Source organism: Ochotona princeps, chromosome 22 (assembly GCF_030435755.1).
Source record: "Ochotona princeps isolate mOchPri1 chromosome 22, mOchPri1.hap1, whole genome shotgun sequence".
Classification (NCBI taxonomy): Eukaryota; Metazoa; Chordata; class Mammalia; order Lagomorpha; family Ochotonidae; genus Ochotona; species Ochotona princeps.
The window spans coordinates 31,705,428-31,730,075 of NC_080853.1; the positions used below are offsets into that span (position 1 = coordinate 31,705,428).

At 38.0% G+C, this 24,648-nt stretch overlaps 1 protein-coding gene across 3 annotated transcripts; it reads right to left on the reverse strand.

Annotated features, from left to right (window-relative positions):
• Window positions 1-14,674: 14,674 nt before the first annotated feature.
• On the reverse strand, window positions 14,675-23,424 carry LOC131482992 (uncharacterized). 3 transcript variants are annotated; one of them, XM_058679685.1, is made up of 2 exons: window positions 22,948-23,424; window positions 14,675-15,042 (listed from the first exon to the last, which is right to left on the reverse strand). In XM_058679685.1, exons 1-2 carry the CDS (start codon window positions 23,345-23,347, stop codon window positions 14,816-14,818), a joined length of 627 nt encoding a protein of 208 aa, XP_058535668.1. In that variant the 5' UTR covers window positions 23,348-23,424; the 3' UTR covers window positions 14,675-14,815. The 3 variants fall into 3 exon arrangements, with proteins under 3 accessions (XP_058535668.1, XP_058535669.1, XP_058535670.1); XM_058679686.1 differs by lacking the exon at window positions 14,675-15,042 and adding an exon at window positions 19,614-19,677; XM_058679687.1 differs by lacking the exon at window positions 14,675-15,042 and adding an exon at window positions 20,018-20,380.
• Window positions 23,425-24,648: the final 1,224 nt, after the last annotated feature.

The following is a 24,648-nucleotide window of genomic DNA, read 5'->3' on the forward strand; positions in this document are numbered from 1 at the left end:
CCCCACCAAGAGTACTCTTTGAGCTTCCTGAAAACCATTTGATTTTATCAGCAGATAGCTGAGAAGGAACCTAATAGCAGACAATCATATGTGATCTTGAACTTCTGAAACTAAAATCGTAGTACTCCTGGACTAAAGAATAGACACATTTTCTTTTTTTAACCAGGAGGAAATACCACAAAATCTTCTTAGCTATCCTTAGCCATTTGTTGATAGACTTGTTAAAACTTGTACCACACAAAGGAAAAATCGAGAGAAAGAGTATTATAGAACCCCATTGCCCAAAAAAGAGATAATTGCGGGGTGACAGATAGGTTCATTGTAGTTCTTTACCAACATCAACTATGATAAACACTGATGTATTGGCTGAATTGTGCTTACATCTTTACCTGGTATTATGTAACGTTTTATTTGTATTAAAAGAGGTTGTAAATGTATTACTTTTCGTATAGTCCCTCTGTTCTGCAAAGTGTTTGGTGAATAACAGAGACCTTAATTATCTCACACATCTTTACAGAATTATTAAAATCCAATAATAAGTTATATTAGTTACCGGAAACTTATAAAATTTATTGCACTGTCCTGAAACATAAGCCATATTGTTTCATACTCACAACTATAATTTAGATTACAAAATAACTGAAGTGTCAGGTTGAAATTAGTCTGCTTAGTGGTGAAGGGGTATTTAATGGGGAACAAAATTTCTTGAATTTTTGTGGATTCTTTCATGAGATTAATATAAGTTTAAATTAGAATTTTGTCGCATTTTGAAATAGTTAATTGTAAAATCTATCTCTTATAAAGTCCATGTTTTAAAACTTTTTCCATCTGTAAATAAATCTTTCACATTGTCTTTATGGGAAAGTTGATTATCCGTTTACTCTACATAGTGGTTTAAAGCTCTGTTGCACAAATAAATTATGTGAATTGATGCTAACAGCCACTTAGTTGATTTTTTTTCCCAAAGAGAAATGAGAACATGGCAACTAAATTTCAAATGGGAAGTAAGTTTTTTTAACAACATATAATGCTACTAATCCTTCCATTAAGAGTTATTTCTTGTATGTTGGAACAACAACAAACCAGCTCTTGCATGAATGAAAGCTGAACAACTGCCCCTTAGTTCCTGAGCAATTTGAGACTAAGTGTACTCATATGCTTGTCCCAGGTATTCTTTGGCTTAGAGGAAAGCCTCTCCAGGCTCACATGGGGCAATTTTTGTGAATTAGAAGTAGGTGTCTTGCTCACAGCATGTTTTCTTTATTTGTAGTGCCCGTTGTTGGTTCTTAGGAATTCTGCTATCTGTTTCTCAGAATTTTCCTGTGCTTTGGAATACTCAGAATATTTGGATAAGAATTCACCTGTTCATTCCTGAAGGATAAACAGAATAATCCTTCTGGTCTGCTTTTTTGAAGGATGCATTTGCTATTAGAAAACCTAGAGAGAAATAGAGTTAAAGAGAAGGAGAAGGACCGTACTTTCATCTGTGCAAATATTGATTATACTCAGATTTTATGGGCTGTCTGTGATGGATAATTTAATAACAGGATTAGGCCAAAAAAATTCTGGATTGTACTAGAGAGTAAAATATTTAATTTTCCCACAACCAAGGAGAATGAGACTTTGCAAATAATGGCATGATTGATTATGCAAAGGTGAGCATGTGTGTCCACCTGATTTATATGGTATGTTCAGGCTGGCTTCATCGTTAGGAGATTGTTTGTCCAATCCCCATGATAAAAGCCAACCATTTGACACCAGAAAACTCAGAAAAGTTGGCTTTCATTAACTTGAAATCTCTTAGAACTTTTGTGCATCTAGGTTGATACCAATGAGATATAAATGCCTCATACTTTGAAGCCGCTTTGAAATGAATCTTTCTTCATAGTCAAAATCTTCCTAATACAACAATCTTTTGGTGCTCTATCAAATATTTATCAGCACTTGGAACATTCATTAAATTTATCTTTTGATGTCTCTCTCTTCTGTATAAATATGGTCTGCCCATCCATCCAGAAATTTCAGTCAGTTGAAGAATGTAACTATTATATCACCTATATTAATTGAGAGCAGTTCCAATCTTTGACTATTTCATAAACATATAGATCAAATATGTACAATTTGACCAATCATGAAGTTATTCCTTATTGTACATTTAACTCAACATTGAAAATAAAATACATTTCTCTTATTTAGCATTTTTCTAGATATCAGTTGAAATAAACTGGCATAATTCTAAGCAGATCCGAACACTATGTAGAACAGGATAGATATATGAATATCCCTACAAAAATCTGAGTGAAATTGTTCTAGAAATTATGTTCTCATGAAGAAACACATAGTTGACTAATTTCAAGTTGATTAGACATTTTTATTAAATGTATTCATATCCAGTGCTTTCTCTTGGAGTTGTGATAAGTAAAACATAATAAATATTTAAGTCAATTCTTGAATTTGTTAAAAGAACATGCTCATTTCAATAAAAACGTTTAAATAAATAAAACTCAAGTAGCATATTTTCATAGTTTATGATACTTCATCTTAGTTTAATTACTGTTTCTTCTTATACTGTAACAAGATTTTGATTTCATTTTATTTTTTCCATGCAAGGAAATATATTTGGATCAGAGGCTACATTAAGATATAGCAGTGGGTTGGGCATTTTCTGATATGTTTGTTTCTTTTCTCACTGGTAAAGTTATGCTCAATTTTTCCAAATTACTAAGTGAACTTTATATGGGAAATACTGTGCAGACACAATATGATTAGTTTTGCATGCTTTGTCATTTTTCTCACTACCCCTGGCCAACTTTTCCATTAAGACCCATGGCATGATTTTCGATTCTAATGAACAATTAGAATGATTACTGCACTAAAAATTTTGTTTATTCTTCTAAGCTCGGTTCTCATAAATTTAAAGTAACTCATATTCAAAACAGTGAATTTTTTTAGTAAGACAGTTTGGAAAGGAAACTTGCTGTTTGTGTTGCTCTTTTCAAGTATTTGGTGAATTTAAAGTCTTGTGGACATTTTAGAATGATTATTTAGAAAAAATGTAAAAACAATAAATTCGTACTGTATTAAACTGTGAGCATGTTTTTTTCTGAGTGGATTTTGAAATTCCTGTCAGGCATCCAGTCATTCAGACAGTTGAGTCCACTAGAGTGATATCGCAAGGGCACAAGACTTCTCTGCGGCTGGGACTCAGTGTGCTTGCTGGGGTGGGAGAGGGTCTTTTCAGACAGGATCCTGATGGTCAGGGTAAAGACCTTGACATTTTTTCTGATACAAGAGTTTGAATTACTTAGAATTGCAAAGGCTTTCTCTGCAGGTTTAGGAGAATTGACAGCAGTAAGGCAGGAGAAGTGTAGAGCAGTTGGGTGATTACCAATGTCCAGGTGAGGGTGGATGTCTAGTCTGGGATAATGTGGTGGATGGGTGCTTCGATGATCTACATGTTTCTTCCTCTTTCCTGGGTTTGGCGTGCATGCTAGAAGAAAGAGAAAGCTTGAGAAAGAGGCTGGCATCCCAAATACAACCCTAGGTAAGCCAGCAGGTAGCTGCGCAACATGTGTGTGAACGTCAGCCATGAACAGAAGAGTCGCCCAGATGAGCGTTGTAAATCCCACCTGCAACTCTCAGCTCATTTAAGTAACAAATGTAGGGGTTATTGAATGTATTGTATTGTATGATATGATGGTGAGTTATGGAAGTGGAGAGAAGTCAGTGATTCTGAGTCTATATTGAAGGTAGAGCAAATCGGGTGTGTGTGGGAGAAAGGTGAGTCAAGGTTATGCTCCGGGCAACTGAAAGAGTGACTGAATGATGGAGATGGATAGGGACTGCAGAATGAATGCTCTGACTCACACAAAAGAAAATCATAAAGGTTCTTCAACAAATGATAGAGTTTTGTCAAGTGACTAAAATAATTTGATAATATGAGAAACTTGGTTTTTTTATTGTTTTAATTGCATATCTTGTAAGATAGAACAATTCAGGGATTTGTTAAGTCAGATCTGGAGTCAGACAGTAGAATACATTTTGGAAACATTCATGATAAAGTCTAACCATTGTAATTGTTGTTATTATTGAGCAAATGAGAAATACATTGAAAGTAAAATGGAGCATGGATAAGTATTGACAAGAAAGTAAATTAAAAAGCACACTGAAATGGAATTAAAAGATCACTTTAGTGCAAAGTGTTTTTGAAGTTATGCTTAATTTTTCTTCATGCTATGCATTTTCCATGAATTTTTTGAAGACCCCCCTCATGCAGTTATTTCAAATGTCCACTTATCTATAAAATTCTGGCAAGACTCAATGTTATTGTTTCCACCTAAGTTAGATATTTAATACTAGCTTTCCATTGCATGAAAACTGAAACTCAGAATCCTAGTTATATTATCATGCTATTTCCTCTTATTTAAAAACAATTAGTTCATTGAGCTAAGTGGTATCTTTGGCTTTTGCATTGTTTCCTGTAACTATGCTGCTTCAAGACACTTCATTTTGGAGAGTTAACTGTTCTATGGAAAGAGTTTGTCATTGTGGCATGGAATGATCCGTGGGTTGATTTGGTCAATAAAACAGCATTCCTGGAACTGTTTACATGTGTAAAAATTACTTGAGACTCTTGCAGGCCTGTGATTACAAATCAAAAGAATTTCATTTGTAAGACTATCAAAAATAATAAATATTTGGAACAATTTTAACAAAAAAGTGTAAAGTTATAAATGAAAACTATGAATCATTTTGGGCATAAGTTAAAAACAAATGATTAGACAGGCCCAGGTCATTGATGGGAAAGCTTAAGATTGTTAATATGGTTACATGAGCTGCAGATTCAACACAATCTTTATACATATCTCAGCTTTTTGGTTTTTGTTTGTTTTTTATATATATTGATAAACTGATCCTAAAACGCAAAGGGAGAGACAAAAAAAAAATCTCAAAAAAAAAAAAAAAAATCTAAGCTGGAGAACTAGCCCTTGAGGTTTCAAATTTTAGTACAGAAATCAAACTAGTGCGGTACTGGCATAAGGACAGACATAGAATTGACAGTCCAGAAATAAACTGATGGGATTTTTAACAAGGTTACCCAATTCAGTGAGGAAATGTATCCTCTCTTCAATGGGGGATGCCGAGATAACTGGACATTCTTAGGTAAAAGGTGAGGTGCAGTCCTGTGCTCACATCTTATAGAATAAAGTTAGCTCAAAAGAGATTCAAAGTCTGACTATCAGAGGTGAAATGATAAAAAAAAACACATAGGAATACTTTTTTGTGACATTTGGCAGTGGTTTTCTACATATGATTCCTTAGGTACAAGTAATCAAGTAAAAAATAGAGTATAATGAAAATTAAAAATTTTATGCCTTAAAGGAGAATGCCATGGAATGGGAGAAAATAGTTACAAATCATGTATTTGGTAAGATGTTAGGATTCGTTGTATATAAAAAAAAATCTTACAAATAAACAGTTTTAGCCTAGTGATCCAAATTGTAAATGAACAAATAGGTGCTTCACATAAGATAGATAAATGACCAATAAACACATGAAAAGAAGGTCAATGTCATTATTAGGGAACTGCAAATCCAAAGATCACAATACAATTGCACTTTACACTCACTGTAAAGGCTGATAACATAAAAAAGAGCCATAATAAATCTTAGAAGAATTTGGAAGCTGCATACATGCTGATGGGGATGTAACATGATGCAGTAACTTCAGAAAACAATTTGACAATTTCTCAAAGTACTAAAACCCAGAGCTATCATATTACCCAACAGTTCCACTCCTTGGTGCATGCTCAAGAGAATTGAAAACATATGTTCCTACAAAAACTTCTACATGAGTGTTCATAGCAATATAATTCATAATTGCAAAACTGGGGGAATAATCCAAAATGTGAGTGTCAGTAATGAATAGACAAATAAAATGTGCTAAGTTCATAAAATAGCATATTATTCAGTTATATAAAGGAATGAAGTACTGATATAGGCCACAGAATGCATGAACTTGGGGGATACAAAGCCAAATATTATGATCCCATCTATATAATGTATGTGAAATGTCCGGAATAGGCAAATTGACAGAAATAATAGATTGGTGGTTACCTAGTAATTAGGAAGGGTGAATGAAAAGTGACTACTTGGGGATGCAGTATTTGCTTTCGGAGTGGAGAAAATACTCTGGTATTAGATACTGGCAACAGACGCACAACATAATGAGTGCACAAAAATCCTTTTTAACTCTGTCCCCTCAATAAATAGATGTTATAATTTTATGTGTTAATTTTTAGAAAGGAAAAGTCAGAGAGGGACCTAGAATTCTGCTTTTCTAAAAGATCTCATGCGAGGCTCTTGCTCCTGGCACACTGTTGGGATAACAAGGGCCTGCGGAGCTCACTCTGCAGACTACAAAGCACAGAGCTCTCCACTTCTGAACATGACGCTAGCAATGTGCAGTTGTATTTCGCCGGGAAGGGAAGTCCCATCTAGACCTCCACTGTTGCAGGGGTAACCCTGAACAGCACATCTTGGGTCAGAATGTGATGTATGTGTCTCACCGTGGGCACTGAGCCTGGCTTCATCAGGGTGGGATGCTTGTATTATACACCACTCCTGCCCTCTGAGGGGCCATTTATTGTGAGCTACAGGAAGGAACATCAGAGGCTCTGTGTCCAGAAAATCAGGCAGTATGTTAAGAACTGTGCAAAGCAGGATCCTAACAGGAAAACAGAAAGCACGCTAAGCATTTCATACAGAGGAAGTTTTGTCGTGCATTGGTCACATAAATGTGGGTACACTGAATTACGAAGTGGGATGGTGAGACCCTCAGTGTTCAGTAAATAGCAGGTAACTCCTCGTAGTTCTTGACTGGTAGTCAAAGGGAAAAACTGTGTTACTGAAGTATGTGGCTGGGGTACACACAGGGCATTGTAGGTACACTGAACATGTCTACCAGGGCCAGAGAATAGGGGGACATGGCAGCAGGCATCCTAGGGTGGAAGAGGGCAAGAAATGCCACGGCTTTTTCTTTTTTCTCACTCTCCAAACTTCCAGAGTGGCCTTTTATTGGCCAAAGCTTCTTGGAAATCAGGTTTCTCATGCTGGGAGACGCAGCCCATGGGACTCAGCAGTCTGAAATGCACAATCCAGGGCAGGGAAAAGGAAGTAATGGATTAGAAAGCCAATAGGCCAAAGATGGCGAGCTTTAAGAGCAATCTACATTGTAATTTTCCATAATCAATGGCAAGGAATAGCAACATGAAAAGGTTAGCTTGAAAAGCTTCCCAGCTTTGCCTACATGTTATTTATAGAATCACCAAGGAAGGTTTTTAAAAAAAATCCTGTGCCCGGCCCACATGGCAAACAAATTACATTAGCATCGCTGGAGTTCTAACCCAAGCGTTAATGTTTGTTAGAACTGCCCAGGAGATTCCAAAGCACAGCCAAGATTAAGAACCATTCATTTAGGGAGAAAAAAAGGATTTACTGGGCCGTATTTGATATAGTTTTCTCTTAGGAATTGTAATCATGAAAGGGCATTATTTTTTTTCTGTTAGACTTGTATGATAGTAGCAAAATCTCCCAGAGAAAGAGAATAAAGCGGCAAAGGACGACGGCTGAGGGAGCTTCACAAATGAGGTCATTTCTACACTGAATAAAACATTTCAGAAAGTCCTAGGTAAAAGCTGAGCGAAATCGTGAGCCAGCGGTCTTGAGCAGTGGTGACAGTTTAAAGGGAGAGAGCCACCTGGGGCAGGACAGTTAAGGTAACACCCTCCAGAGAAACCAAACAACTTAGAGGCACAAAACAAGCCCTGAGGCAGAACTAGGGAAAGGAGTGCTTTGCTTAAAAAAACAAAAAACAAAAAAAGACAATTCAGAAACATGATAGGAAGACTGGAAGGAGTGTAGAATCTATATGCATGGTGCCTGTACTACTTCTGGTTGCCTAGGCAACAGGAACCCTTGCTTCATGCTGATGACAGTATAATTAGGAAAACGACATGCAGATGTAGAGAATAATTAGCGGTGGAGTCACACCTGGACTAGGGAACTTTTTTTAAGGAATGTTAAATAAGAATTTGGGTGAGATTGATGTGGGAGGCGGTTGTGTAAGGTATAGATTTGATCTATGTGTGACAGCAGGAATTTGAGCCCTCTGTGGAGTGTCGGCTTGTGCTCTGTGTCTTTAGTCCTTCATATTTTAAATTCTTTTTTCTATGTAATAGGCAACGAGAGAGGAAGCTGAAGAAGCTGCTGGTTCACTACCCAGGTGGCTGCCATGGCCAGGAGTGGGCTGGACCACAGCTAGCTGCATCTGAGAACTAAATCCATCTATCTTACATCAGTGGTAGGGAACCAGCTACCCTCCACATTGCCTCTTAATGCGCTGTGCAAATTCACTTGGAGCTGGGGAATCCAGACCATTGGTACTCGGCTGGCTCTCCACCTGGAAAGTATAAACACTGATTTTTACATGCAGGAGAAAAAACAAACCAGTTTATGAGATGACCATGCCCTGCATGAAATACATAAATGTCATTTTTTCCCAACTTCTCCTGCCTTGCTAGTTAATGAAATTCAACATTCATTATATTAATATTAATATACCTCTTATATTTGAAAATATGTTTCAAGTGTTTTTTGTATATCAGTAAAAAGATTTATTTTCTAAATAGCCTATTTTGCAGTGGTCACAACAGAAAGAAAGCTCATAATGCAACAATTTTTCTCCAACTCTAAGATACACAAGCATCACCTAGAAGCCTTTTTAAAATTATAAATTCTGCTTGTCTGAGCAGGATCCTGACATTTTCATTTCTAACCAGCTCATCATTACTGCTGGCCCAAGGACCCCACTTTGAGAAGCAAATTTTCAATTTATTTTAGCAACTTCCAGAAAATATGACATTTAGCCATTAAATGCTTACCAAACAGTATTTTTTTTGTTTCATAAACTTTTTCCTGTGACACGTTATTCACTTTTGTTTTGTAAATTACACAAGTAATACATAATATCATAAAAATCAGTCATTACAGAAATGTGATTGATGAGTATGATAAAAATCCATCGTCCTTCCCTTTTAATCTCTCTCTTCTGGATAATAAACATGTTCTTTGGTATAATAAGCACCTTGTGTGCAGAAGTATAGATAAAATACAAGCTAACGAGTACTTTAGTGTTTGTTGAATTTTTACAATGCATTTAGAAGTAGACACATGTGTATCAACAAGCAAGCTGTAAAAGAGGATATACTTTCATAATTTTGTTCTGCATACTCTGAGAAATTCTACAACCTCAAATGGACTTTTTAATGTTAATATTCTTTTGATCGTGTGCCTTGTTATTCTGGTTTGTTGAATGACAGCATTTCCACTGGTTTCTTTTGAGACCAGTAACAAGCAGTTTCTGTGTTTCCACAGGTGTGGGCATTTTAGTGTGCTCATTTCTTAGTCAAATTTCAGTTTTAGTTTGAAAGGAATGCCAAGTTGATTTTCCGCAGTGACAACTGAGGTGGGAAGCAGTTTCCATACTTCTTCTAATGACACTGATGTCAGAATTCTTAAATGTTTATGAACCTGTGGACTTGTGTTATTTTTTAATTATATTTCCCCGACTGTGATTTTGCGTATTTCACAGTAAGCTTATTTATCTTGCTTTGTTAAAAGGTTACTAAAGTACTCCCCAATTTTTTTAGATCTCTATATATCCTAGAAAACTCCACCTACCAGGAACTCAGTGTCACCCCTTTGTAAGCATTCTGTGCATTTTAATTATTAAAACCATAAAATGTGACTGGTTTTCATGGCTGAATAATATTCTGTTAAATATGTCTATAATACATATGTATATCTGTAACGTAATCACATCTATCACATTTTCCTTATGTCTAACAGAAAATAAACTTCTCACAGAATATTATTTACTGGAGGCTTGAAGGTATGACAGAGAAGGGATTTAAATATAAAAAGGGGAAACTGGTTGTCATTAATTTTGACAAATATAGCGATATGAGATGCTAATAAAAGTGGAGTGTGGGTGTAGTTACTCATTGGAAGAGATCTATCCTACTAAAATAGGTGTTAATAATAGGAGATATGGGGTGGGGATAGAGGGGATCTCTTTGGCAAGTTTAAACCTGTTGTGAAATGAAAAGCAAAGAAATGAAACAGAAGCCAGGCAACAATGAAGGACATTCTCGTGGAGCCCCATTGACCTGCAGCCACCACCGAGCGGCAGCATCCGTGGTGGCTGGGAAGGCAGTCACTAGACTCCACATTCTGGTTGGTTCTCTACAGGAACAAATGCCTGCCCAATGGCGTTTCCTGGTCATTCCATGTTCCTCACTGTCTGCAGTGAGTCCCTGGTCTGAGAAAGGCTCTTTATCTGTCCCTTACAGCGATTGCCTTAGCTTCAGAAGGAAACATTATCCATCTTTTATATGAGTCATCAGTAATGCTACATAAGAAATTAACTCCCAAATACACCTAAAAATTCAGGGCACTGCACAGCAGTGAACATCTGTGCTCATGCTAGATTTCTGCTGTTTCATCTCGATAGACTTGGCCTGGCAGCCCTGGGCAGTGTGGCATACTCCCAGGCTGACATTCCCGGCTGGGAGTGGGTTCCAGGATATTTTATAGTTTGTCCCAGGGCCTAAAAGAGAAGGAGAGGGAGTAATTTTTTCTGAGACGTATTCTCACGGATGATCAAAATCATCCAAAGATAAACTCAGTGTGCTGGTCATGTCCTGTCTGCCCACGTCTTCTGCTCGAAGCACATTATTCACAATCAGGGTAATTGTCATGGTAAGAACCTGACAATTTTATTAAGAAGAAATGAAGTGAGTTCTTTAGGATAACCACTGAGAATATCTTCCACTCTGTGTGCTGTCCAGTTCTGACGCCAGTGAATTCACAGCATTGCCATCTGACTTTTAATTCAGAAAGTGCTTATCTGCGAGGCAACCCCACCTCCGTCATTCACCAGAACATTGAATGGAATGAGAAAATAAAGCAAACACCAGTGGTCTCCAAGTGTTCATCAGAGGAACAGGGCTGAACAGTTGTTATTTGAGATAGCTTGATTAGGCCCAGCGCAGTGGCCTAGCGGCTAAAGTCCTCGCCTTGCACGTGTCGGGATCCCATATGGGTACCAGTTTGTGTCTAGGCTATTCCACTTCCCATCCAGCTCCCTGCTTGTGGCCATGGAAAGCAGTTGAGGACGGCCCAAAACCTTGGGACCCTGCACCTGTGTGGGAGACCCGGAAGAAGTTCCTGGCTCCTGGCTTTGGATTGGCGCAGCTCCAGCCACTGCAGCCACTCTGGGTGGGGGGGGGGTGAACCATTGAATGGAAGATCTTCCTTTCTGTCTGTCCTCCTCCCTGCATATCTGACTTTGCAATAAAAATAAAATAAATCTTTTTTAAAAATAGCTTGATTGCAATGGAGGCAATCTAATGCCAAATTGAAGCTTTTTTTTTTGTCTGTGAACACTAACAATTTCAAAACTAATTCACACCGTTTCTAACCTTTTTGTTAATTATTTTTTCTTTTTGATACAAGAAGAAAGATTCTGCTATTATTTTTCCCCACATATGAAGATTTTTGCCTTTATAAGGATAATCTCTGCATGAATCAGGGTCTTCAAAAAGTTCATGAATAAAATGCATTTAACTAAAACAAGTGATGGAAGGAGTTTAAAAGTTTTACATCAAACAAACCTATTTTTTAGTTCCAGTTTGTCATGATCTTTCCAAAGTACCCCATATAGTAGAAATAATTGTTGATCTGTTCTTTTTTTTAAAAAAGATTTCTTTATTATTTTTATTGGAACAAAAGATTTACAGAGAGAAGGTGAGACAGGACAAAGATCTTACTGTCTACTGGTTCACTCCCCAAGTGGACGCAACTGCCAGGGTTAAGTCAATCTGAAGCCAGGAGTCAGGAGCTTCTTCTGGATCTCCCATGCAGGTGCAGGGTCCCAAGGCTTTAGGCTGTCCACGACTATTTTCCAGGCCACAAGCAGGGAGCTGGATGGGAAGTGGAACAGTGGGGCCACATGAAAAGACACCCATATAGGATCCTGGCATGTGCAAGGATTTAGTCTTTGAGCCATTGTGCCTTGCCCTGTTGCTCTGCTTTATTATTATTATTGCTATTATTATTATTATTTTCACCTGTCAGCCATTTCCCAAATTATCAGCTGCTGTAGAACATACTCTTCCCTTCTCATCTGAACTATTCACACACTGCTACTTGGAGGCCTTCTTGGCACTAAGGGAGTTTACTTTGCCTGCATGTATGGAACCCTACGAATATTTGGAGGTCATGCTCTCAGCCAAGGTTCATCCAGAGGAACTGATATAGATATAAACAGTCTAGCTTCCATATCTGCCAGTGGCCTAAACTTGTAGAAATATTGAGGTGTGGTGTCAAGCTTCTGCACACACAACTTGGAACTGACACCTTCATTTCCTTCCTCACCTCACACCCCTCTTGCAGCATTTTTTGGAGCATCCCTCAGGTAAATCAATTCTCCCTATATCCTTGCTTCACAGGCTGAGTTTGGAAGAGTCCAGACTAGAGCAGGACAGAAGAAGCTGAGAGTCCTGTTTCAGATGTAGAAAACTCAAAGCACCAAAGACAACGAAGGAGTCCGGGGCTGGCAGATGGCATTTTTCAGTCACAAGTGGCAAATTAAGAAACTCTCCCTGCATCTCCAGATGTTTGCCAGTGCTTGGAGCCCAGAAGGGTGGCATCTGCCCTTCGGAGAGGGCAATGCCCCCAGGACCCTGGCTTCCTCTCTCCCGACTACCTCTCCAGGGACACTTGGCTTGGATGAGTCCTTTCTCTACCTGTTTCCAGCAGGGAAGGTGTGCCCTTGCACTGTTGATTTCCAGGTAGATTTGTCATTCTGAGAGTTGGTATCAGACCCTCCTGTGTCCCAGCTTACATTCTTTCTCCAGCTTTTTCCAGTAACCCTTTGTACAGGAGTCACTGACAGCACCTTGCTTTAACTATAGCAACTGTCACTTGCCTTTTTTCCTGGAGCTTCTTTATTGTGCTTTGTGAAGGTGACTTCTGCAGACCTCCCAGCCGTTTGGAAGCAGTCCCCAAGAACAAGGGCTCCAAGTGCAAGGTCCTGGGTGGCCCTTGGGATGACTCTTGACCAATGGTAGGCGACAACTGATGGACCGCTCCCTTGCTGTTTCTCCATGTGGACATGTCTGAGGCAGGTCCTCAGCAGCTTCCCAGGGCCCCACTTGATAACATGTCCTGTTCGTGTTTACTTTTTCCAGTACTTCGTTCTGGTCGCTTGGGATGTTCCTGTCCCAGGTAAACATGATGAATGTACAACTTTGCCTCCAGTTCGACTTTCTGGGGAAGGCCCAGATACTCATTTCTCCTTTCCCAGTGGCTCCTCAGGGACTTTCTCAGACCAGTATGAGTGAACATTTTAAAATGACAGTAAAGAAATGCTCTATGATGGGATGGGTGTGTTTGCTTTGATTGGATATTACACAGTGTAATCATGTGTTGAAACATCACATGCTATCATTAATAGGTGAAATTTTGTGTGTCAGTTAGCATTTTTTAAAAATCACTTAAAATGAGACATTTTCCTGCTCTTAAGATATGAAGCATTTGAAAAATTATAAACAAATATTTGCAGCAATCTTGTGAGAAATCTTGAGGCTTGTATGTTGACCTTTTCCATCCCTCTGTGGATAACCCTCTTTCATTAATTTCCAGTTTTCTTTGGAATGTATGGTATTTACAACTGTGGCTATAGATTTTTGAAAAGTTTATTTATTTGCAGAAATTCTTGTTACTATTAATGGTGGCTAGGTATCTAGAAATGAGGATATAAAGTGGCTAAATAAAATGCAGTTACTAAAGTTTAAGCGTAATCTAATGTTAAAACAAACTGTATAAATGATCAAAACAAGAAAACTACAGGAAGTGATACATGGGAGAAAGTATATTCAATCCCTTGGCATTTTTGGGAGATTGGCTCTAGAACTCCTGAGACACCAAAATCTGAGGGTGCTCACATTACTTAAACAAATGGAATATTTGCATATAACCTATATGCCCTCAATATACTTTATATCACCTCTAGATTACATGCACTACAGTGCAAATTCTACATAAATAGTTGAGCAGTGTCATTTATTTTCATCTTATTTGGAAAAAAGAGATTGCTCTCACATCTGCTGATTCATTCTCTAAGTGCCAGGAGGAGCCTGAGCTGTACCAGGCCTAAGCCAGCAATGCCATCTGGTCTCCCAGTGATCAACAGGGACCCCCCCAGTACTTGAGCTATCACTGCTACCTTCTAGAATGCATTAGCTAGGGCTGGGATTGGAAGTAGTGTCTAGACCCAAACCCAGACACTCTGGTTTGAGCATTCCAAGCAGCATCTTAGCAGCTGCGCCCACTCTCTAGGCCTGCAACTTGTGTTTTTAAAATTGTTGTGTTGTTATGTTTTGTTTTTCTTAGGTTTACCACCTATATAATGTTGAATCCAGAGATGCGGAGCCCAGGGATGCCGATGGCTATGGGTAGTTCCAGTGACAATGGAGAGAGAAGCTACATTTGGTAACAAACACTGATTTGACTTCTTTCATTAGTTGGGCAGTAAAGAGGCTGCTCTTGGGTCATGCTGCTACCATGACAGGCAGTGCCCAGTGTTTTCCACAGCAGCAAAATGCGTGTATCGGCTTGGCTAAGAACTTTGAAGAAACATTCTTGAATTTAATTTTTGAGGACATTTTGATGGATGTAGATATTCCCAGCTCCTAAGGCATTTCAACAAGTTTTAGTATTTTGTCATTGAATAGAATGTTTATCCTCTTCAAGGTTGAGATTTTAGTGTTATGGGTTCTATTTTTCCTGGGGTTATGATTTCCTAATGCATGCGTTTTTGAAGTATTGTGAGTCTTCATGCCTCCTGGGTATTTCTGCTTGTTTATGAGAATCTTATTATTATTCATGTGTGGATGCCGTCCGAATGACCTAGAAAGAACTAAACATAAAAACAATGATTACATAATTCATGTCATCTTTAATTAACTGTGTTTAATCTTCTAGGAGCTACAGATGTTATACTATTCATAACAGTCTGTTTGCATATTATTTATGTCACACAAATAGGATGTTTATTAGTTTGAAACACACTTAAGTAAGTTTGAATTAAAAAAAAAAGGGAGTATCAGGGTGTACCAGCTCTGTTATTAGTTTACTGTTTTGTAATGCTTTGTCGTCTGGGATCCTGCTGATCCTTAGGACTAGCTAAAACCAGATATAGTTTGTAAACCATCCTCAGATTTGTGTCCTTTTCAAATGGAAACTAACCAATGTAGAGTCCCCATCCCAACCTCTACCTGCTTTATTGGGCTTTCATGTTCTAGACCACTGCTGCTCACTTGCCTTAATTGTCCTAAGCCCAGGCACTAGACAGTTACAGACAAGTCCTTTGCTCAACACTGTTTTTAAAATAAGTGCAAACACATTTCAGAAAAAGTGTTAGGGGAAGCTTGGGAAGAGCAAATATTAAGTAGGGAGTAAAAAAGAACGCAGACTTGACTTTTTTTGTTTTGTTTTTTTGTGGGTTTTTTTTGAGTAGTTTTTCTTTTTTTTAAATTATATTTTTGACAATCTTTATATAGTTAATTATGGTAAAAAAAAAAAAAAGGTTCAGGGGCTATAGGGAAGTGGGTAAGACTATTATGTCCATATTGTTTCCTTCTTGTATCTGAGGTAAAGGGGGATATTGAGGGAGAAGCCGCACCCAGTTTCCCACCCACCCCAAGTCCCAGATGTGAGGCATGCTCTGAGATACCTGCTCAAGTGGTTTTAATAGTTCACCAGTTATGAATCGCTGCCAGTTCCGCCACTCCCAGCACGATGAGGTCGTTGAAGACTTCTTCTTTTTATGGACTTTTTTTTTTCAAATGTGAGGCCCTCATAGGTTTTCATTTTTGTATCTTCCACTACTTTAAATTTTAATTAGTATAAAGAAGGGTCTGCATTCTGATACTGCATGTTAAACCACTGTTTGGGATGCCTGTGTTAGGTCCCATTTCTGCTTCCACATCAGCATCCTGCCAGTGTGTAAGATGATAACGTGAGTAGTTGGGTTTCTACATGTTTGAAAGAGCCTAGGTCATTTTTCCCTTTATGGTCTCTAGCATATTTTAAAAAAGAATAAAGTGATGACCAAACTGGGTTACCCACTTGGATATATTTTAACATTTATTTTTGGAGATTCAAGTGGTACTCTTTTTCAACCCTTCAGTGTCCCTCTGTGACTGTCCATGTAAACTTAGATGTTCATCACGTCAGGAATCCAAACCTGAGACCTACTCCAAGTAAGGCCTGAGTTCTACCCAGCAAACTCCTCGTGACAGGCCTGGCCAGACTGGACTCACCAGTTCTGCCCTGTTGAAGCCCAACAAACTGTGCATGCTCATGCGCCAGAGACCTGATACAATTTTAGTGGAAACCAAACATTTGACTATCTCTCCAGAGGGATTAAAATCCCCACTAAAATAAATTAAACAGTATCTTAAGTGTGGTATCCTTTTCAGGAATTTCTTATTTTCATTGGCAAATCTAGGAAAGCTGCCTAATTATCATGTTATACAAACAGATTCATATGGGGTGGGATAGTTCATTTCCAATATTAACCCTTTACACTTCTTATGCTCTGTCTATACGTGTAACAGTTGTAATAGAAACCATTGTCATCTTTACGAAGATATTCACCTTATGCATTAATATTAAAAAGCTTTCATTTGGATGCAGTTATCTGATCTGATGGTGAAGCCTGTTGGTTAAGATACCTGTGCCCCATGTTGGAGTACCTAACCTGAAACCCGACTCTGGCTCCTCACTCCAGTTACCTCCAGTGTTGACCCTGGGAGGCAGGAGCAGTGGAAAGATTAGATCGAGTTCCCAGCTCAGTGTCTTGTTTGGTTCCTGCTCTGTTAGGGGCATTTAGCAGACAGGAGTTCTCTCTCTCTCCATCTCTCTGTCTGCCTTTCAATTGAATAGATAAAAACATTTTTTAAAGTTTTTCAATTAACTTTCGTTATACTTAAGAAAACCAAGTGCCATCATGATCTCTATTATCATATAAAATGAAACACATGAATAAAAATTTGAAATATGAACAAATTCCAGTTTGATCTAAAAGCAGTTAGGTATGTAATTTCTAATGTATCTATCTTAACATTTTTCAAGCCCTACCCCTTGAGGAAACTGGGGTGTAATGGGAGAGGACAGGATTATATACATCATACACAATCAAGATTAGAGCTCTGTTTAGTTTTCTCAATGCGGCTAGATGAATCCCCAGGGGTGATGGAAGAACTGGGACAAGAGCTTCATTCAAAAAGAAAATATTTTAGCTTGAGTTTTTTTTTTTTTTTAACAAAATAAAGCTTGAAACTGCTTTGGCATTCACTGTGTAAAAACAAAAGCAAATGAATTGTGCCCATGAGAAATATTCAGGACAATGGCAGTCAGCGATTAGAGTGCCGTATCCAACACATCCCCTATGCTGTGGCTGAAAACAAGATACAAACCATGTATTGTTCTTCAATGTCAAGTTCCTGACAGGCCATATGGTATCCATTTGGCTTGTTGAAAATGTTCTTTCAAATAGAAGAAATAAATTATATTTCAACTTACTTGCTTCTTTTTGAAAGAAAAACCTGTCCTTTCTAATCCCCCAATGAAAAGGGAACAAGCAGTTGCCACCAGACACTATTCTGTTGATGTAACATGCATATCCAAAAACAGGGAGCATTGAGTTAAATAATTTTCATCCTCAATATTGTTAAATGTCTGCCATCTGGATGTTCTTCTCAAGTAATCTTAGTAAATGCTGAGAAAAAAAATGGACAAACAAAGTAAGTATACTTTTAGAGATATAAGAAATTCTGTCTGGTGGCCACTGGTAATCAAGGAGGTAAAGGAAAGATGAGGCTTCACATATAGCACCAGTGCTGTCCAGTTAGGATGCTGGGAGGGGCTGTCTTTCCAGGCAGGTGGCTTGTTTGGAGAGATGCCCACTCTTCACCCTTTGCTCTTGGGCTTTGTGATTTATCCTTTCCTTGCTGTCTTTGCCTAAATTATTAGTTTATGTGATTGGGACTGGGAGTATGTAAACAGTCTTAATATTTTATCAGCATTATGTTGATATTATTTTTCCCTGTTATCCCCTAAGTGCTCTGCTCTGCAGTTAAGCAAATCCAGCTGAAAAGCACATGACCCCTAGAGATGAAATGTTTCCTGAGTACTTTGTCAGTCTGGCAGATCTGCTTGGAAAATACGAAGCTCATTTAAAACATGTGAATGACTCTTTTGGACATGTCAATTCTACCAATGACATGAAATCATTGCCTGTTAGAAATAATGGTGCTAAAAAATTGTAAAAACAAAAGAAAGAATGGTGCTATGAACATGGGTATACAACTCTGTCTTTGAAATACTCTTTTCAGTATTTGATTTATACCCAGAAAGAAATGAGTTGGTAAAGCATATCATAATCCTATTTTTAATTTCTTGATATACATGATGCTGTTTTCCATAGCGTATGTTCCATTTGACATTTCCACCAGCACAATTCATAGTGTCCCAAATTTCAACATCACTTCTTTCTGTTCTGTCATTCTTTTTTATCATAGCAATTACAATTATGATGTGTGTATAAATCTCTTTGTAGCTTTGATTTGCATTTCCCTGATGATTAGACATCTGAGCCTCTTTTTTTCATACGCATGCAAGTATTTTTCATTTGCAGGCAGAAATTTCTGTTTTCGAAAAGTATCTATTCAAGTTTTCTGCCTTGTTAGAGATCGAGGCAGAAACAAACATTAGAAACACAGTGAGTGGATTTTGGTTTTGTCCTGGTTTAGTTAGGAATTGTCATGTGTTTTGGACAGTAACTTCATATTATGCGGTGTAATTATTTTCTCCCATTCTGTCAGGGATTGTCTCATTGTATTATCAAAGGATAATTGTCATTATCCTCTGTGGATTGAGGTGTAGAAGGCTTAGTTTTGATGCTGTTCAGTCTGTCTGTTTTTACTTTTTGCCTCTGCTTTTGGTGACTTATTCAAGATACTTTTTTTTTTTTTTTTGCCAATCAATCCATTTCTTTTTAGTAAATCTTTTAAGAAACAAGATTTGCAGTCCAAATGAATTGCACGGCCCAGATTAATTGCCTCATCCAAAACATAGGACATTAAAGATGAATAAAATTAAAATTGGCTTTGATATTGAAGCTTTAACTTTTGACAAAGCGTTACCTGTTCTTTATGGAATTACTTGATTACTTTGCCTGATGCTTCTGTTTCATGGCTAGTTGGTGGATCCTTTCAAATAACATAAAGAAATACTTTGGCCATCAAAATCTAAGTATTATGTATCTTTTACAAAACTGACTAGTAACTAATAAAAACTACTCAATATATCTTTAAAATAATAGACCAGGAATGACTACTGATATCATTTACTTTGTGTTTTCAATTGTGGATGAACTAATTGGGATCTTGAAAGACAGGTAATTTAATTTTTCAATGTTAGGCTCCAAACAGAAGCCTGGCTTGAACATAGAATAAAAATGGATGGGTTCAGAGTTTTGGAGAGGTGTCTGAAATAAGGTAATAATGGACACTTGTGAGATGCACGCATGCATATAATCTAAATTGTTGTGAGGAAGTAGTGCAAGGAAAATAATAGGATAAACTTTGGATCCCTAAGAATATTTTATCCAAAGAACTTTCTCTTTAGTACTGAGACATCAATCCTCTGGATACATTGCGTTCTTGGCTGATCAGACTTTATATGTTTAACCTAATATTGTTTGGTGGAATTAGGCTCTTTTAAATCGTCTTGAAAGTCAGCGGTGTCGCATGCCCTTGTTTCAGGGGAGACGGCAGCCGATAGAGGTAGTGACTTCACAGAAAGAAGCTGCGGTTTCTGCTCAGAACCTGAGCTCCCTGCTTGTGTTCTAAGACTTTGTGCTCCCTCAGCGAGCCACAAAGTCACAGAATCTGTGGCTTTTAGCACTTCAGTTCCCACAAACTTAGCAGCACATTTGACTGAAAAGACTGACAAATTTCCACAATGTTCAGGTTCATCTGACCCTCCAAATAACATTCAGTGGAAAATTATTGGACATCTGTGAGATTCATTTGGGTTGAATTAAACTTTTGATATGCTATGAAACTGGGTCAGTGCGTTAGAATTCCATTTTAATAGTTATGAGTGTGCTAATAAAATGTTGTTCTTCAGTGCAAATTGGCAACACTCCCAGACTTGAGGAAGCTTTGCAGAAATTTACTTTAAAAACCCTGATTAACAAATATGTACAAGAAGTTAGAAAAGACAATTTGGAGATCCTCCATTAAAAAAAAAACTTTAGATTTTTTTAAATTATTGTGAACATGAAGAAATTCTATCTGTACAAAAAAGGGAAGCATAGTTCAATGCTTCAAGTCACAGAATATTCATAAGGACAACGGTTCATCTTAGAATTGATGATTTCAGTGAAGCCATTGTCCTTAGTGAGCTGTTTTCTGGGTTGCTTAATGGAACAAAAGTAGGACACAGAAATGAAAGTTGGGCAACTGAGATTTCTATTAGATACTATAAAGAACTTCTGAAGAACAGGCTGCCCTGTGAGGTTAAGAAACTGCATCTCATGCAAAACACTTAAGCAGAAATAGGCAACTGTCTTTCAGGAATGTTGTAGAGGTGTCTTAATTGGCTGAGAAATGTAGTGAATGACTCCCAAGCTCCTTTTGACTTTCAAGACTGTGCTGATAGAAAGTCGAACTAAAAGAAGCCCTGCTGATACATAATAAATTTAAAAAATGAATTTTCACGTAACTGAATTTAGGGTTCAGCAGAACTGAATTACGCCTGGAACCCACATAAAGGCTCTGGAGCAGTCCCTGCTTTGGGTGTACACACACCCTCCAGGGGGTGTTGGAATTGCCCAGCAGGTTTGAGAAACTCAACTGTGCTCAAGTACCAGTGGGTACTTGGAAGGCAGGTGTAAGACAACAATGTGGTAGAAGCTGAGGGCTAGCTTTCAAAAATGTCACAACTGCAAAGCATTTTTTGGTATCCTGTGTTATCCAATCATTAACATTAATCTTTTACAGTAGGAATTCATGGGAGATAAAATAACTCTGGGGGCAGATGGCAGAGATCACAGAAGCCATCTTTTTGGGGTACATCTGTATTCTGTTACCCCTGTGTCCTTGCACAGTCCAGTGTAGTTTCTTAGGCATTCAAAAGCTGGGTTCAAGGCAACACTGAATGCTTGCCTTGATAGCCTTCGCATTCAGCACTCACAAGTCATGTCCCTTCTACATTTTCTAGGCTTGTTTTCCTTATCCCTGCCCCTTAATTCTCTACAATATCCAGCCTGAGGCCACGCTTCATGGACATGACCTCTTCTGCTGCCTCCTCTGAATCAGAATTTACCCAACTTCTTCCTTTTCCTTTCTGGCATCTCCAGTCATGCTGTGAAATGAATTAAAATTTAGTCACAAATGGAAGCACACTCTGTGTATCCCTCCCATAATATTTGTGAAGCTGTCTTCATATTGAGCAAACCGTTTCATGAAATGATGCTTCTGTAATTGGAAGTTCCATGTGAGGGATCAGTATTCATGGGTACTCACTTAAGGTATGGTTTGATTAAGCGTACAACACTTCACCTGATAGGTTGCTCCTGTCTAAATTTGTTATAAATGTTATAAACTCATAGTTATGAAATGGAAAGGATTTTAAAATCCCTTACTACAGTCCGTACTCTTTCAGCAATATTTCACCATTTTCTTCCATGAAAAGAGCTTTTATTCTCAGTAAACACCAGAACAAAAACATGCCTTCCATTGTTATCCTAACACAATTTAATTATTTTATAAAAGTTTGAATATTTACTGCCTGTGATATTGAACTACTATTTTCCTTGGTAAGGAATCATCTAGACATTACTTGGCATAACATAATTTTTCAGCTTATCAGGCAGAAAATAACTTAAGAAGTTAAGATATCAAAAGTCCACAAGGCAATGAAGGAGAAATAACAGGACAAGGGATGGGTTTTAAGAAGTATAATTGTAACTGATAACGTTGGGTCAGTTTATTAGACTCTTCCGCAATGTGTGTACTCCATTAAACATATTGAATTTTACCATGAAAGCCCAGGCACTGTTCACTTACAATAACCATTTGTCTGGAAAAAGAAAGAGATAGAATTGATCCATTTTATTCCCCTGAACAAATGCTAAAAAGAGACCAACCAACCAAGTAATTCCAAATGAGTTCATTAGGCAATGCTGAAATTTTCTCGCCACGATGTGCTGTGTCCAGATAATGAACCACCATGATAGTAAGTCTCTGTTCTGCATATGCACATACGCAAACATCATTTCTATTCCAAGGGCCATTTTGAAAATACTCTGTTCACTCGAGGGCAGCTGTTGCACACCTCACTAGCTGGTGTCAAGAAAAAATATCATAGGTAGCCAAAGTTTTATGCATGTTCTCAAAAGTAAACTTGCAGCAACATTTCTAGGGAACACTGAAACTCTGATCAATGCTTGGGAAAGAAAAATAGCTCCGTTGTTTCTGGGTGAGTAAGAGTCTCAGTGTAACAATGCAGCAGCCATAGATGTTACCCAAAGTGCTATTAAAAGTGAAGGCAGTGATTTAAAAATCAACATCTCTATTGGTCCTCAAATGTACTAACTAGATTGCAGCATGATGCTGACAAATGAGAGTTTTTGTTCTTAAAAGACATTTTTTATTTTAAAAAATCAAATTAACATGCTCAAGAACGCAGGTTCATTGTGGCTATAGCTTTTCTGAAGAGGAGAATTAAGCTGAGCAGTTGATTCACTCACCTGAAGAGAGTATTTCTTGTTTAGGTGGGTGTGCCATCTTTGCAAGTCTTCTCAAGTGCCTCTTCCATAGCAGAGAGCTCCTTGCTTCTTGCAAGTGAGAAATGCTGTCCCTGTGCAGTGTGGCCCATTGCCTTACCTCTGGACAGTGGACAGGAAGCACCCTGGTGCTCAGTTTCTCTGTGTGGCCTTCAAGTGGCTTCCCAGCAGCCTTGCTGGAATCCAGCACCCAGACTCTGCCCTTGTTGAAGTCACAGCTTGTTTCCGTGTCCCCTCGGAGAAGACAGAAAACAACTGAAATAAAAATCCCCGTCGTTGCTAGTAAGTAAACAGCATAGAGAGTAACAGAAATGGCCAAAGCAAGCATGAGATCCACAACAAAAATGACCAGCTTTGCCAGCATGGCTACATTTCTCCTTGTTCTTCAGAAGTCTCTGAGGTGGCTTCCATGCAGATGGGTCTGTGTAAAATGAGGACAGGAGAAACAACATTTCTAAACTCGAAGGAGTGTGTTGTAATTCCTCCAAGTATCTAGCAGGAAGGGTTATATAATGAAACTTTTGATTTCTCAACTGGCAAAAGGTAAAAGTGTGGGCTGTTGCCTCACCACCAGCACTTTAATGGGGAGAAGTTCAAGGATTTATTTATCCTCCAACAGTGTTAACTGACTTACTTGGATGAGTCCCAAGTGGGTGGAAGCACACTAATGTGAATTTATAGCATGCAAGCCTACTATTGAGATCTGATATTTCTTGGGAAATTAAAGTATGCCAATCCAGTGTGACAGGAAGCAGAGGTCACTTTCAAACATGCAGGAGATGCAGAATGTTTACCTCTTTTTTTTTTTTAATTACCAGAGGATATAATTCAATAAATATTTTCTTTATTGAAAGAGGGATACTTTGCATGTGAGAAACTGGATTTAATCAACATAGCAAATAAACGCCAGAGTCACAGTTCGCCGAATATACAATGGTAATGAATTCCAATTAGAAAAGGCAGTTAGTAAACTAACAGAGCCCGTCTCTAGTCTTGTAGAAGACAATTTCCTGTGTTGAGTTAGGTATGATTAAAAAGCTTGGCGTGCCTGCGAATACAATGGCCAGGATATTTCTTAGTTAATAAAGTACGTGAAAGATATTAAGGGAACCAAAAAAAAAAATACAAAGTTAAATAATGAACTGTGGTCTGCAAATGAGCTAACTCAACTTCAGCATAATGCTGAGAAATAAGAGTGTTTGTTATGAGTGAAAGCCTTTCTTCTTTAAGTAACGTGTGAGACTATACTTCCGAAGGGTTCGGTCATTCTATTTAATTTTACAGTAAATATTTCCAATCTCAAAATACCTAAACACTAATTCTGCGTTCCTAAGCCCCATTAAATCAAGGAAGTAGAATTTTATTATAGTGATAGAACAAAGTATATAGGTTGTAAACTAATAATTTAAAAGTATGGATATAGTTGACAAAAGTTTGGAGGCATAGCAGGCACAATGAAGGGAAGTAAGAAAATACTAATTTCCATATCTGCTCATGGCTAGGTTTCAATAGAGATGTTGTCTAATGTTTGTGAGAAATAAAGATAATTTTGACAAAAAGATTTATTTATTTTACTAGGAAGAGTTACACACGTAAGAGATCTGTTCAGCGGTATACTTCCCAAATGGCCACAAGAGCTGGAGCTGGACCTACCTGAAGCCAGGA